Below are 14,873 nucleotides of genomic sequence, written 5' to 3'. Positions count from 1 at the left end.
TACTTGCCACCAAGCCTGAAGCTTGATTTGAATCCCCGGAATCTATACAGTGGATGAAATGAACCAACTCCTGAAATCTGTCCTCTAACCTCCAAACATCTCCTTCTCCCTTCCTCCCTCTCTCATTCACCCTCTCTCTCTAAATGAATAAAGGAACTTAATTTTAACAAATCCATATGTTGTGAAAAAGAAACAGATCTCAAATATGCCATCACAAAACATGCACAGTAAGAGGGCTAGACAAGTACTGTCTAACATGCATAAGGTCTTGGGTTCCAATCACCAGCACCAGCAAGGAAAAACTAAGCAAAGGCTACAACCAACAAAAAGTAGCTCAAGTAAGGAAGACAGAACTACACCAAGTAGATGGTAAAGGCAAGAAGCACATGTTATTATTAGAGATAAAAAGGGACATATTATAACTTTCAAAGGCCCAATTTACTAGAATGATAAAGCTGTAAGTCTGTATACATCTAGTAATGACTTCAAAACATACAGTTCTTAAAGAACTAAAAGGAAAAATTCAGATTCATAACCACAGAATTACCGAGGTACACCTCTCTGTTATAAAAGAGAGAGAGAGAGAGAGAAAGAAAGAAAATATTAACAACCAATAAAACCAGGGATGTAGCTCAATGAAAGAGGACTTGCCTAGCACACACAGGGACAAGTGATGCTGGTTAGCTGGAGCTAAGAAATTAGCGGTGATTAAGAAAAGACCAGCATCAGTGAGTGAAATCTTCTGGGAAGTAATTTCTGAGAGAACAAAGAAGCTGTGTTCCAGAGACAGCCAAGGAAGAATCTCATGTTGGTGGCCAGACTGTGTAAGAGTCACCCTAGACCCTAGATTGAAGACATGAAGGGGTCATGAGAGCAGCTGAGGCTTGGCACCATGAAGAGAGCCTATGAGAGGCTAGTTGTTAAAGTGTAGTCTAGTTGCAGCAAGACCCCAGCAGTTTTGGAGATGCCAGTACCATGGGATGTCCACCAAGATCAACAAGAGCAATGGAGCGGAGGTAGATGAGCCTAGAAGCCAAGCTGTGTGCTACAGAGTGCAGAGCTGGAGAAGTGACCCAAGCAAATCCTGTCTGTAAGCACAGAGCAGCCATATCACACAGTGAAGCAGCTCACGGAGCTTGTGAAGGGAAGTCAGAAAGCCCGGGACCAGAGTCCTCTCTCCAATGCTCTTAGACCCCAGACCTAAACTAGTTAACCTCTCTAAATCTTCCATTCCCTAGCTGTAAAATATAATATCACACTCATACTGGAGTTGGGGCGAATACTAAACATATCTAATTGCACAGAACAATCTGAGAACAGAAGACACTTAATAATTGCTTGTTATTGGTGGAGTTGTTTTAAAATAAGAACGTGTAAGAGGCCCCTGGAAAGCTGTATGCTGTGGGCAAGTCCATACATATTGACCTCAGCTTCCTCAGCTGCAGAACATAGGAAGCTCACTGCACACTGAGCTTAAGAATAAAAACACTATATGAACAAAGCAGCTCAGGAACACCAAACACCCAACAAACTATCACCAGCATCGCTATAACCTACAACAATAAACAGTCAAGAATACAGATCAATGATTTATAAAATGGTTTTACATGTAGTATGTTATCATATCATGTGTCACTTACATGTACCTCTCTTAATTCCAAAATTAGGAATACATTTCAGAAGAAAAAGTAAAATAAAGGAAGATCCATTTAAACACACTGAAAAATAAAAGGCCAATGTGTTAGCATTAAACTTAAAAAAAAAAGTGTGATCTTTAACTAGACCTGTTTTAACATTTTAAGGTCCAAATAGTTTTTTTTGCATTAGAAAAAAAATAGAAGTCCTAGAAAGAAATCTGAGATTGAAATCCTTTTCATGACTTCATGGGGGTGGGAGGGAGGGTTCTAGCCATATGTAGTATATATGCACCTATGTGTACAGAGATAACTGTGTTTGTGCACCCGAGAGGCCAGAGGAGGACCCAGGGTAGCCTACTCTATCACTCTCTGCCTTGTTCCTTTTCTCGCTGAACCTAGAAGCTGGTACCCAGTTAGCCCCAGGGATCCTCCCGTCTCTACCCCACCAAGAGCAATGGGGTCACAAGTGCACCATACAAGACTGAAGACTGTCTATGTTAGCATTTGAACTCAGGTCCTCAAGCTTGTTCACAAACTCTCTCCAGCCGGTATGTGTCTATAAACAACTTAACACAAGCGCCTTTAACAGAATCCCCTCTAATCTCTACAAACCCTCAGACAAAAGCAGTCAAGAAAGCACACTGGGTGGAGAACTGTGGAGCAGGTCCTCTGGATTCAGCTCTGTCCTCACCTAGGTGGATGACCAGAGGCAAATTTGAACCTCTCATCCCTGTTTGCTCATCTGGAAAATGGAGATCTGAGGTCACAGGTGACAACACAGATCTCACAGCCCAGGCTGGCCTTACTTTACTATGTCGCCCAGGATGCCTTACACTTGTCATTCTCCTGCTTCTGCTTCCTAAGGGCTTGCATTACAGGCATCTCCATCCAGGCCCAACACCATGCCCAGTTTTTTGGGATTCTTTAGAAGACTGTTAAGGTTTAAATGAGCTAAAACACTTGAAGTATTCATAAAGATTAGCATGTGAAAGGCATAAGTAATTGCCATTTTTTGTAATTATTACCATCACCCCAAAATGCCTAGATTTCTATCAATAAATATTTGTTCTTTGCTGAACAATTTCAACAAATAGCTGGCTAGACCTTAAAAAAAAATCACACCTGCTTGAGACATTTCATAATACCTTCCACTGTTTCACCCCATTAGAGGTCATTTTAGGGGGCGGGGAAACCAATCTCTTTCTTAAACTTCCTGTCATACAAAGACGTATACTTGCTAACCTAAGTTCAGAACCAAGAATTTTACAACTAAGGCAGACACACACCAGCCTGCCTAACAAAGTTCTCAAACCCAAGCTTCCTAATGCTCATCTGCACTCCTTCACTCCGGACTGCTTAACTCTAAAGGGCTTTAAAATTAAAACTATACTATATGTTTGAAATGTCTTTGTGGTTAAACAAGATACACTAAGTGCAAGTACTAAGTGCAAATAAACTGTTTTCTCTGTGGCCTTAAGGAAGCTATAGCAATGGCTTCTTCCAGCTGCAGTCCAACTGGAACAGCAGGTGCTGTCCCCACTCCAAACTGGAGGCTGACTAAAACCACTATCCCACCAGATCAAGACTCCTTTTAGAAATGCCTCTCTCCTTAACATGCCCATACAACAGGTAATGCAACTGGGATTTGGGCTATCCCAGTCTCATGCCTACACCAGAAGGTAAAGCGATGGCAGACAACCTAAAGTGTAAGTTATCTAACCAAAGACCTGGGGGTGGAAAAAGTCATTCGAGGTAGTTAGTGACACACCACCAACTCTCTAACCTAGACACAAAAAAAAATGTTATCTTCAGATTCAAAGGAGTCAGTCAAAACAAACAACCTTAAAAAGGCCTCCAAAACAAACAACCACACACACACCTCCAAAAGAAAAAACTACCAAAAAAAAACAAAAACAAAAAACAAAAAAACAGAGGTTTACAGAATGAACAGCCACAAGTCCACTTCAAATGAAGGTCGGTGCTTATCCAGCTCACCCTCAAATTAAAAGCTGGGTTCCAATATCAATCAGAGATGTGGCCATGTACCAGCTATCAACAGGCCACAACCGGCCAGATCAGACCACAGGTCAGCCTTCATTGGGCGGGAGCTACAAGGCTTCAGTGCCAACCCTTGACCTGGTGACTAGGAGGAGGGCAGGTGGGCAGTCCGCGGAGGCTGACTCTTCACCCGCAGCTTCAACTTCCAGAGTCCTGACCGACTGGACTCGAGAAATCCAATCTGAACAAACGGGAGGAATTTTAAAAATACGAATGGAACACACTCCCTGTTCAGGACACTCCGGAGATGTAGCAATTTTATTCGAATAGCAACGGAAAACTGCACCCGTTCCTCGTTGTGTTCCTAAGGCCATTTCTGCTGACTTGGTGGTGCCCTCGGGCAAGCCGCACGCCCCCAGACCTGCCCTCCTTCCCTATCTTTTTCAGAACTTCCAGCCCCCCCCCCCGTCCAAAAAAAGCCAAGACACCCCTCTGCCAGTCCTCCAAGTTCTCGCCAGGGTGCGGATGGACTCCCCAACTTCTCTCGCCACTCGTGCAGAGCTAAGCACTTTTACTGCGGGCTCAGGAACTCCGGCGCTGTCCGAGCCGTCCGGGAAGGACCGGGCCCCCGTCGTCGCCCTGACCACCTCCGACGGCGGGGGAGGCTCGCCCGCGGCCCGGGCCCGGAGCCCCGCTCCGCTCCGCCTCACCTCCCGCTGCGCAAGCCCGCCTCGCCGCCGCCACCCGGAGCTCGCTCCCGGGCCCTCAGCCCGGCCTCGGCCCGCCAGGCCGGAGCACTCGGCCGCCGCACTGAGAAGCTCCGGAGGCCGCGCGTTCCCCGTCACAGGCCCCGCCTGGGCCTCTCTCGGCTCCGCTCCCCACACCGCACGCTCTGGCGGGCCGCGCTCTCACCGAGCGGCTCCGACAGCTCGAGCGCGGGGCCCCGCACTTACTCGGGAAGGTAGGTGGAGGAGAAGGAGCTCCACTTATGCAGCGCGTAGGGCAGAAGCCGGCACTCCGGCGCCACAGCAACAGCCCCGCCAGCCGCCATCTTGTCAGCACCGTAGCGGCCACCACCGAGCGCCAGCCCCGCCAGGAGGAGGGCGGGGACGGGGCCTGCTCTTAAAGGGGCCGCGCCGGGAACCCGACCGCGCAGGGCCGGCACTGGCTGCTTGGAGGCCGCTTCCTCGGGTTTCCCACGCTGTCCTTTCCTAGCTGACCCTCCCAGGGAGGCTTTCCTTTCCTGTGAGGCTGGCAGAGGAGTGGCACAGAGGACTTTTCATACAAGCTCAGGTAAAGACAAAGCCAAGGACATTTTGAAAAAAAAAAAAAAAAGAAAGAAACGTCTCCTAGAATAGGAAGGGAAAATTCGATGAGCTTGGGAAGGGAATATCTTTCCATCTTTCCTACTTTGGAAACCACTGCTCTAGCCTGTTTATAAATCCTCTCCGGAAACAGAGGTGAGGAGAATTGAAGTGCAATAATAACGTATGGCCTTTGTCTCTGCAGTTGACCTGGGGTAAAAATGTCCTTGTCACCGTGTTCAAGGGTCAGGTGGAGGCAAGATAAAGGAACAGCTAGTGTGTTCTGCTATCAGTCTGTAAACATTTCTTGTCGGCCTCTCTTACTAATATTCTGATGGCATCGTTGTACCCAGAAATGACATTCGCCCACATACCAGGAAGATGCTCAGAGTTGGAAAGTTGTGTGCCATCATTTGTCTCCGGCATTAAATCTGCTTGCTTTGAATTTTAACATAAATTTAGCCCAAATGTTTGGAAAGAGAGAGATGTTTGAGAAAAGATCGCGTCTTCTTCAGAAGGAATAATGAGTACACCCCACCCACCTCCAACATACATACTGTTCATGAAGCCTGACAGCAGGCATCATTCCAGCTTTTTATCACAAAAGGAACATCTGGCCTAAATAGGTGGCAAAGTTAGATAATGCTCCTGTCTAGTACCTGTTTGTCAGGGTTATAAATATGCCCTTGCTTACCTAGCGGCATCACCCAAAATCGTGTCACTCCCTGCCTAAGAGGTTGGACTCCTGGAAGTTTGGATTGCATCATTGTGTCAACCAGAGGATATTAAAAACTCAAGCAAAGAGTATCTCAATAAATGATCCAATAGTTTTACTCTTTTTGATTATGATCGTTAACCGGCCCATCAAATCTCTCCAATTCTTTATTGGCTTCGTTTCCATTGGTGAAATTTTAGCAGTAGCCTCTACTATGATACCACTAGCAATGTCAGCTAGACCACAAGTATACTCAGTGTTTAAGACTTTGTTGGGAATGAGTATGAGCCCTGAGGTAATGACCCCTGAGGTATTGACCCCTGAGGTAATGACCCCTGAGGTAATGACCCCTGAGGTAATGCTCTAACCCCACTGACTTCAGTTAGATAACTGCCTACCATGGAGGAAGTTAGTTACAGAGAAATTATCTTGGAGGGAAAGATTGTCTTCTAAAAGGGAGAAGATAAGATGGGGATTCACTCCAGTTAGAGGACCCACAATTTGCTAATTCCTCTTCTTTTTGGATCTTAGTAAGTCATTGTTGTTGTTGTTGTTATTGTTGTTGTTGTTTTTCTTCCAGGCAGAGAATTGTATAGTTCCTGATCAACTATATAATGTGAAAAACAGATATAAACCAATTCTTCTTATTGAGATTGTAATTCAATTACAGTATTTCTCCCATCCCTTTCCTTCCTCCAAACCTTCTATATAGCTGTCCCTACTATTCAAATTTATGGCCCCTTTTTCATTAATTGTTATTGCATATATGTACTTGTATATAAATATTTATTCTCCAGTATAACCGGTTGAGTCCGTATAATGTTACCTGAGTTACGTTTTCAGGTGTGACTGTTTGGCACTGGACATTGGCATGACCATTGGCATGACCTCCTCCTTCCCTGGGGAGGCCACTCTCCAGCTCCCAGCTTTACTCGGTGCTTCTCCTCACCTCACCCGCCATGCAGCTTTAAACCAACTCTTCTCAAGTGTTAGACTTTCCTGCAGTTGTTTGTTTGTTTGAGAGGGGAGAGCTGTCATGGTTGTTGTTTTCAAGACAGAATCTTACTTCGTAAACCTAACTGGCCTCGAATTTGCAGAGTACTTCTTACCTCTGCTTCTCTTGAGGACGGGGGTCACCATGCTCAGCTCCTCTGTGGCTTTCTCTTCCCTTCCATTATCAATGGCTTACCAGTGAGCTCTTCAATGAGTGTTCAGCCTCTCTCCTTTTCCTGCTTCCCTACACATGCGTGCGCGAACACACACACACCCTTCCGCACCAGCACTCTATTCCATGACACTAACCACGCATTCCAAATTGCTACTTCCGTGGTGCATATCCTCTCTGCCCTCAAGACATGGTCTCTTCCTAGCCTGGAACACCTCCCACCCCACATTCTACCCTGCTTGTTTTTCAGATCATTTTATCTCAGGAGATCTTACCCCATCACCTACGTTATGGTCACTTGACACTTTCTTCATTTCCCTTAACCCCCGGACTCCCCTCCCTTAGTTTAACAATCACCACACTGTGTTTCTAGTTCTTTTGTGTTTCTCTGTCCTGAAAAGATAACTCCCATTGTGGTAGGAGCCACGCATATCCGGTTCCCAGTCATATCTATGGTTTGTAGTCTCAATGGAGTGTAGCCTAGTACATAGTAGATGCTCAGTGAGTGCTCACTGAGGAAGAAATAAATTGTGCTGAGTTTCAGATAGAGGCTGGGGTACTACATAGGAAAACTGAGTGTCACACACTGTAAATGTCCCTAAGACATGAGCACAGTGTGAGGCCACTCACCATAAGGAGAGCACGGTTTTCTTGTGACACAAATAGGTGCTCCTGTGTTAACAGAAATACAAACAGGTGTGTTGATACTCAGCCCAAAATTTGTAGAAATGTTAAAATAAAATTGGAGACTCAGGAACCTGCAGACTCCTCAGGAGATCCCTGACAAATCAGACTTCTAGGGGTCCATCTTTACCCTCCTCCGCCTTGGAGCATGACTGTGGGTGATGGGATTGTATCCAGAGATGCACATGAGAGGCCTGGGAACAGACAGCAGCCAGACAGTCACCCTGTACCATTGTACTTCACAGAGGGGGTCTATAAAACCATCATGGAGCCGGAGGATCAACAGTGTGATGGCAGCACACAGCCCCAGTGAGCCAGTCTTCTTGTCCCCCAGAGGCCCGTGTGAGTACTTCTCCCAGAGGGTCGCTATCTTAGGGGTTTTCAGGTTTCTCTCTCTCTCTCTCCCTCCCCCCCCCCCCAGAGGAAGACTTATCAAGGAAAGCTCTGATGCCCCAGGCATTCCCGGATGCTAGGGAGACCAGGGTGAGCAGCAGAGCCAGACAAGGCTGCACTTCATAAAGCTACCATGTTCTGTTCGGCCAACACATATATAAGTCATCTAGATAGTCGTACATGCTAAAAAGAGATTAGTCTAGAGTAATTCTTAAATTGACCAGGTTCCCTAAAAAAAAAGGTAATATTTGAGCTAATGCCTATATGTGATGAGGAAGAGCCAACCACTATAAAAGACTGGTTTTGAAAAATTCCAGGCCTTTAAAGCATCATTGACTGATGCAATGCTTTAGCCAAAGAGCCCCAGCTCTCGGTGGTACACGCAGACCCTCGTTGGTTCAAAAGCCCATCCTGTTTGATCCTAATTCTTCCAAAATGAGTTGATATTTGGGAATAAATTTAATAAACTATGAGGTACTATTCAAATATCAAATGTAGCCAAGTAATAGTAATAAAGACCCTGAGAGATACAAAGCAAAACAAACACAGCTGAGTCTATTTTTATGCAAAGAAACATACCAATTGGCCGAGGGCAGAAGGCATGTGCTTATTGTTAAGGAAGGGATTTTATAGTCACTATGCTTGGTAGATTATAAGCTGCCATGACAAAACACTTGAAGCAGGGTAATTTATAAAGAAAAGAAATTTATTTCTCACAGTTCAAGATCAAAGGCCAGTGTGGTTAGTGTTTAGTGAGTCTCTGTTTTTCTGCTTCTAAGATGGCTTACATCATCTGGAGGGGAGAAGTGTTACATCATAACAATGGAAAAGGAAGAAAAAGGAGCCTAGCTGGTTCCCTCCCACCTCTTTGTAATGGAGTACTAACCCCATGAATAAAGGTGAAGCCCTCTACAGTTAACTATGTCTTAAAAGCCCCATCTCCCTCTCTCTCTCTTTTTTAAAGATTTATTTTATTTCGATGAGTACACTGCCACTGTCTTCAAACACACCAGAAGAGGGCATCAGATTCCATTACAGATGGATGTGAGCCACCATGTGGTTGCTGGGATTTGAACTCAGGACCTCTGGAAGAGCAGTCAGTGCTCTTAACCGCTGAGCCATCTCTCCAGCCCAAAAGCCCCATCTCTTAATTGGGGATTACGTTTCAACATGAATGTTGGAGGGGATATAACATTCAAACCATAGCTAAAGATTAAAACATATTTGAAAGAAGACTGAAATATACTCATTGCTCTACATGATTGGTTAAAATAAGACTAAAATAAAATAGTTAAGGAAAGCAATCTTGATATAAAGGCCTCTGAGGTTCTTGTTTTAGCTTACCAGGGCCACTCAGAGATCAATGACAAATTTTGAAGGTTAGAACAGGTGAAACATGACAAAATATCCAACTAGCTGTCTTCTTCTTCTTCTTTTTTTTTTTTTTTTTTTTTTGGTTTTTCAAGACAGGGTTTCTCTGTGTAGCCCTGGCTGTCCTGGAACTCACTCTGTAGACCAGGCTGGCCTCGAACTCAGAAATCCGCCTGCCTCTGCCTCCCGAGTGCTGGGATTAAAGGTGTGCGCCACCATGCCCGGCTGTAACTTGCTGTCTTCTAAGCAAACTCTGATGTAGAAGAAAAATGTCCTTTTACAGTAGTATACAACAGATGGAAGCACCTAAGACATTTATACAACTGAGCTATTTGCAGGTGTGCACCTAGAACCCAAACCCCCGATTTTTCCTAGGCTTTTCCTGAGAAATGTGTGTTATATATGTCTATATTTATGTGACTATTCTTCAAATCCCCTATCATAGGCTTATGCTAAGTACCAAGAAACATGTCTCCTGCTTCCCTCTGAATTTCTTCTTGACAATTTATAATTATGTTTTCCACAAAATTAAAGACGAGACAGAATTAAAGACATAGAGGATGTCAGTTCAAATTTTGGTCAGTGTGATGGTTGGCATTGTCACCCTGGCAGAATCCAGAATCACCTGGGAGGAAAGCTTCCCAGTGCACTGTATGTTATAATGCAGATGAAGGCCACGTTCTGAGACTGTCTGTGGAGAATTATTTCCATTGTGTTGATGGATGTGGGGAGACTGTTCCCTAGGTGGGGGTTCTGAAGTGCATACTCTGAATAAAGCAGGCAGAGTCCTAGCATCCATTGTTCTCTGCTTCCTGACTGTGGGTGCAGTGTGACCTCAAGCTCAGGCCGTCTTAGGTCCCTACGAACTGTGAGCTAGAACAAACCCTTCTCCCCTACGTTGCTTTTGTCAGGGTGTTTTATACCAACAGGAAGAGAATGTGAGGTAGAAAAGTGGTGCCAAGAGTGGGGTCATTGCTGGATAAACCTGACCACATGGCTCCTAGGCCTTTGGAAATGGTGGGATGTGGAAGAGTTTGGCACTTAGGACTAAAAAGAGCCCTGGAAGGCTGGAAACCGGGCCCTTAGAATACAAGAGTGCTGAAAAAACACAGACAGTGGAGGCCCAGCTCATGAGTTATCAGAGAGAACCAAAGACTCTACCAGGAACTGGGCCAGGGACCACTCATGTGATATTTTGGCTAAGAATCTGGCTTCATTTTGACTGTAAACTAAGAACCTGTATGAAGTTGAACTTAAAGTTAATAAATTAACTTGTTTATCAGAGGAAAGTTCAAGTTAGGAGAGCATCCGGGGCAGTAATGAGGAAACAGTGTAACCATTAAGTAAAACGGCAGCCCAGAGGAGGAGCCTCCCGCCCTGCACTGGGATAACGGAGAAAGGGTCCCTGAGAACAAGACCCTCAGAGGCTCCAACTCATGAAGGTCTAACACAACCACCTAAGGAACTATTTCACCAAAGCTGGCCCAGAAGGCATACAGATGTTGCCATGTCTGTGGTACGGGGGGGCTGGACTATATCATGAACTGGCAGCAGAATTTGGCAGCAGCATCTGCATGGTTTGGAACCACTAAAAATGAAAACTTAGAAGCAGTCATGGAGTCCTGATCTGCACTGATACTGCAGAGCCACTGAGGCCAGGTAGCATGTGCGGGAGTCAGGGTCCCTACCAGGAGGCCCGGGAAAGCCAGTGCACATGGCTATATAGGTGACCTGGGGGCACTAGAGATAACTAGGACCATGGGATGTCTGCCAATGAGAGCTGACAGGATGAATGGTGCCAGCCTAAGAGAGAGGCTATGTGTGTTACAGGCAGCAGAGCTGGAGGAGTGGAGCCATCCAGCCCATTTAGAACCCAGATGATTGTATTACAAGCCTCTGATGCAAGACACAATGCTGTAGGATTTGGTGTTTGCCCTACTGGATTTTGGTCTTGCTTTGACCCAGTCACTCCTTTCTGTGCCCCCATTCTTTCCTTTTGGAATAGGAATATTTACTCTTGGCCATTTTATGTTGGAAGTATATAGCTTGCTTATTTTGTAGGAACTCACAGTTAAGAGACTTTGTAGTTGTTATTGGCGGCCTTTTTGGGGGTTGAAGGACCCTTTCACAGGGTTTGCATATCAGATACCCTTCATATCAAATATTTACATAATAATTAATAACAGCAGTGAAATTAGTTATGAAGTAGCAACAAAAATAATTTTCTGGATGGGGGTCCCCACTATATGAGGAACTGTATTAAAGGATGGCTGCATTAGGAAGGCTGAGAACCGTTGGGCTCTAGGGACTGTCAATGTTGGAATGCATGCACTTTGCTTTAGAAGATGATCCTGAGCCTATGAAGACAAGGGATTGGGCACTCTGGAACTAGATTCCTAGATGATTATGAGCCACTATGTGGATTCCGGAAACTGAACTGGGTCCTCTGCAAGAAAAATAACTATTCTTAACCACTGAGCTATCTCACCAGCTGCAGAAGACCCTTTCAACTATAAGGGAGACTATTCCATGGGTAGAAACTCTGAATTAAATAAAATTATAAAGTGAGCTGAGTACTTTAGATGAGCACTCATCTTTCTCTGCTTTCTGACTCTGGGTCTAGTGTGGCCAACTGCCAGCTTCTCTGCCGGGGTAGATTGTACCCTTGAAGTATGAGCTGAGCTAAACCCTTTCTCCTCTGACTTGCTTTTGTTAGTTTTGAGTTTGTTTGTTTTACTAGTTTGCCTTTTTAAAAATCACAGCAGCAGGAAAAGAAACTAAGATACTAAAGAAAATCCCCCCAGGGAGATTGGAAGCATGATCGTGTTCCCATTGACCATGTCTTGAATACTTGGAGCTCCCGTTGCTATCTCAACTCTCAGAATCGCCTGGCAAGTAAACTGAGATGCTTGGACATCGAGGATCAGTAAGCTTGTATGTATTCTCTCCTTTAAAAGCCAGTGTGTATGCATCCTCGCCATTACCATCGGGCTCGGGGTTCAGAGAGCTAAGAGGAGGAGCCTCTGATAGTCCGGAAACTGACAGTTATGAAGCCTGCTTTTTCCAATTTGGGGAGTGGAGTTCTGGACCTTGAGCATACTAGACAAGCCCTTTCTATGGTGGCTGTACTCCCTAGCCCTGAATTCATTTCTTTAAGCAAAATGCTGTCCAAAAAGAACAAAAGAAATGCAAAAAGGACAAGTGTAATATTTTTTGTTGTTGTTGATTAAGTAGGTAGTTTGGGGTTGTTTGTTTCTTAAGGCAAACGTATTTCAGCCTTTGCCCAGCAGGGCCTTAAGCTGAGTCAGGGGTGAACCTAGACATAGGCATCAGGTGTGAAGTTTAGGCCAGGCCTGTCTTCTCCCAGGAGATGGCAGCAGCAGCAGCATCTGTGTCAGCGGTCGGGGAAGTAGGGCAGAATGCATCTGCTTTCCCTTTGGCAATCAAACCTAAAAATTCTTGGTTCCAGAGGCCACTTTATCCCTTCCTTGGTTTGCTGAGCTTGTTTGGAGCCAGGCACTGGGAGTGTAGGAGCTGGCAGAGAGTCCTCTTCATAAGTGCCTAGCTTTTTCTGTAAACATTTTGGTCTAGGCTACGACCTTGAAGCCAAGTGTGAAGGAGCTGAGAATCTCTCTGGCCAAAAGGAAGGAGCTTCAAAAGGAAACAGCCAGTAACTTTACTCTCCCAGTTCCCACAAGCATAAATCTAGAGGGCATCATACAAAGAATACAGATTCTTGACCTGGGCTCCCAGCCACCAGCCTGCTGACCTTGTCCTTGAACCTGTCAGAGCGACAATTCTTATCAGCCCAGTGTGGACTCAGGCAGTCTTCACGCACCTGCTAATGTTTAATTTGGAGAGGGCGGGCATGGACACATGTGCGCATGAGTAAGCCAGAGGTCAGCTCAAGTGTCTTCCACTTTGCCTTTTTGGGACTTGTGCTCTCACCGACCTGGGGCCCACCAAGGAGGTTAGGCTGCCTGGCCAGCAGCAACCCACCCTCCCAGTGCTGGGATTATTACATGTGCACTACCACTCCTGTCTTTTTCACATTCGCTCCTGGAGGTTGAACTCAGGTCCTCCTGCTGGTGCAAATGATGAGCACTTTACCCAGCTGAGCTATGATCCTCAGTCCTAATTTTTAAATTTCGCTTTTATTATTTGGATTAAGTAGGACTGCCCTTCACCTTTGCAGAATTTAAACAAATCTTAGACACAACAAAGCGCCACTTGGTTCCAAGTTAATCCCAGCTGAGCACATATCCTGGTTTGGCAGACACTGCCAGCTGCATAGGAGGTGGGCAGAAGTCCCAGGAAATGTCTGGATACCACACAGCTATGGACGAACTGTCAACTGCTGGAGATTGCTTTGCAAATTGCCACATCCGAATGGAGCGGACAAAACGATATTTCAAAAGAGCAATTAACACTGATTCTTAGTATGTTTGGAACCAAAAGGCCTTGGGGGTGGGGGCGGGAAACTGGCTCAGCAGAAGAGTGTTCCATCCATCTGGGTTGTCATGGCCAAGGTCAAGGAGCTTTGAAGCTACACTCTTCCTGTGCCCTCGATCCCTGCCATAGCCTGGGTTCTGTGAAACTCTAGGCATAACTAGTTTCCCTAATTTCCCCCTTTCATCTAGTTGGCTCTACTTCCCTTGCTTTGTTAAACTTCCATCTATTCACTGAAGTAAGCAATTACCCTTCCTCTCCCATGTACCAGGTACAGAGGATACGCCTGGCTTATGTCTGTTCAGAAGTGGTTGGTATAAAACTATATGTGGTAGTAGTAGTGATGTTGGTGATGGATGTAATCTTGTTTCAAATGTCATATTTCTAATGATGGGTATCAATAGACCAGAGCAGAATCATCTAGATAGCACAATAATCCTATAGTTCCATAGGAATTGGCACCCATGAATCAGTCAAGACAACCCTTCCTTGTTCATACAAAAGGCACCATATTGAAATCTCTTCCAGATTAGGAGCCGTGGCTCCAGAAAGCTAGTATCGGTGTCAGTGGGGAATACATACATGCATACATGTGTGCACATATATGCATACACACATCTATATCTACAGATATCAAAACAGTAAACTGGGGAATGACTGTGATAGGAAAGTTGGTAATAAAAAAATAATTCTGGACAACTTCACATTAGAGAGGAGAACCCAGAGGGCAAGTCAGAGAGTGAGGGGACACAGGGATATCCAGAACGTCCCAGACAGTGGCATGCGCGCATAGACACACACACACACACACACACACACACACACACACACTGGGGGGGTGGGAGAGGGGGAGGGGGAGGGAGAGAGAGGGAAGAGGGAGGGAGGGAGAGGGAGAGGGAGAGGGAGGAAGGGAGCCGGAGGGGGAGGGGGAGGGAGAGGGAGAGGGAGAGGAATCACATTTCCTGGTTCTACCACATTCCAGATCAGTCTGTGTTGAACTGGCATTCAATGTCCATAAGATACTAGATGTCCTTGTGGTCTTGGAATCAAGTTGAATCATCTCATGCCCCAGGGCAACTTATAGGAGTTGTTCTCGCCTTCTACCTTGTGGGTCCTGGGGATTGAACTCAGGTCATTAAGCTTGACACCTTTACCAA

General features: G+C 45.5%; 1 protein-coding gene and 1 long non-coding RNA gene across 5 annotated transcripts in view; one reads left to right on the top strand and one right to left on the bottom strand.

The window, feature by feature from the left end:
- Nucleotides 1–4,715, bottom strand: part of Mkln1 (muskelin 1, intracellular mediator containing kelch motifs) — a 117,982-nt gene extending 113,267 nt beyond the window's left edge. For 2 of the 4 annotated variants that reach the window (XM_017321605.2, XM_030255437.1), the window contains exon 1: nucleotides 4,589–4,695. Coding sequence is in view for 1 of the 4 variants with exons in the window: in NM_013791.2 (NP_038819.1) it covers nucleotides 4,589–4,686 (98 nt within the window). In the remaining 3 variants the exon portion in view is untranslated. Of the gene's footprint in view, nucleotides 1–4,345 lie in introns of all 4 variants that reach the window. The other 2 variants (NM_013791.2, XM_030255436.1) reach the window with 2 other exon arrangements.
- Nucleotides 4,716–4,769: 54 nt separating this feature from the next.
- Nucleotides 4,770–14,873, top strand: part of Mkln1os (muskelin 1, intracellular mediator containing kelch motifs, opposite strand) — a 31,889-nt gene continuing 21,785 nt past the window's right edge. The window contains exons 1-2 of the long non-coding RNA NR_040300.1: nucleotides 4,770–4,928; nucleotides 7,749–7,845. This is a non-coding gene — a long non-coding RNA (muskelin 1, intracellular mediator containing kelch motifs, opposite strand). The remainder of the gene's footprint in view (nucleotides 4,929–7,748; nucleotides 7,846–14,873) is intronic.

Source organism: Mus musculus, chromosome 6, assembly GCF_000001635.26.
Source record: "Mus musculus strain C57BL/6J chromosome 6, GRCm38.p6 C57BL/6J".
Taxonomy (NCBI): Eukaryota; Metazoa; Chordata; class Mammalia; order Rodentia; family Muridae; genus Mus; species Mus musculus.
Note: the sequence above shows the minus strand (reverse complement) of the source record. Positions and strands in the feature narration are given on the sequence as shown.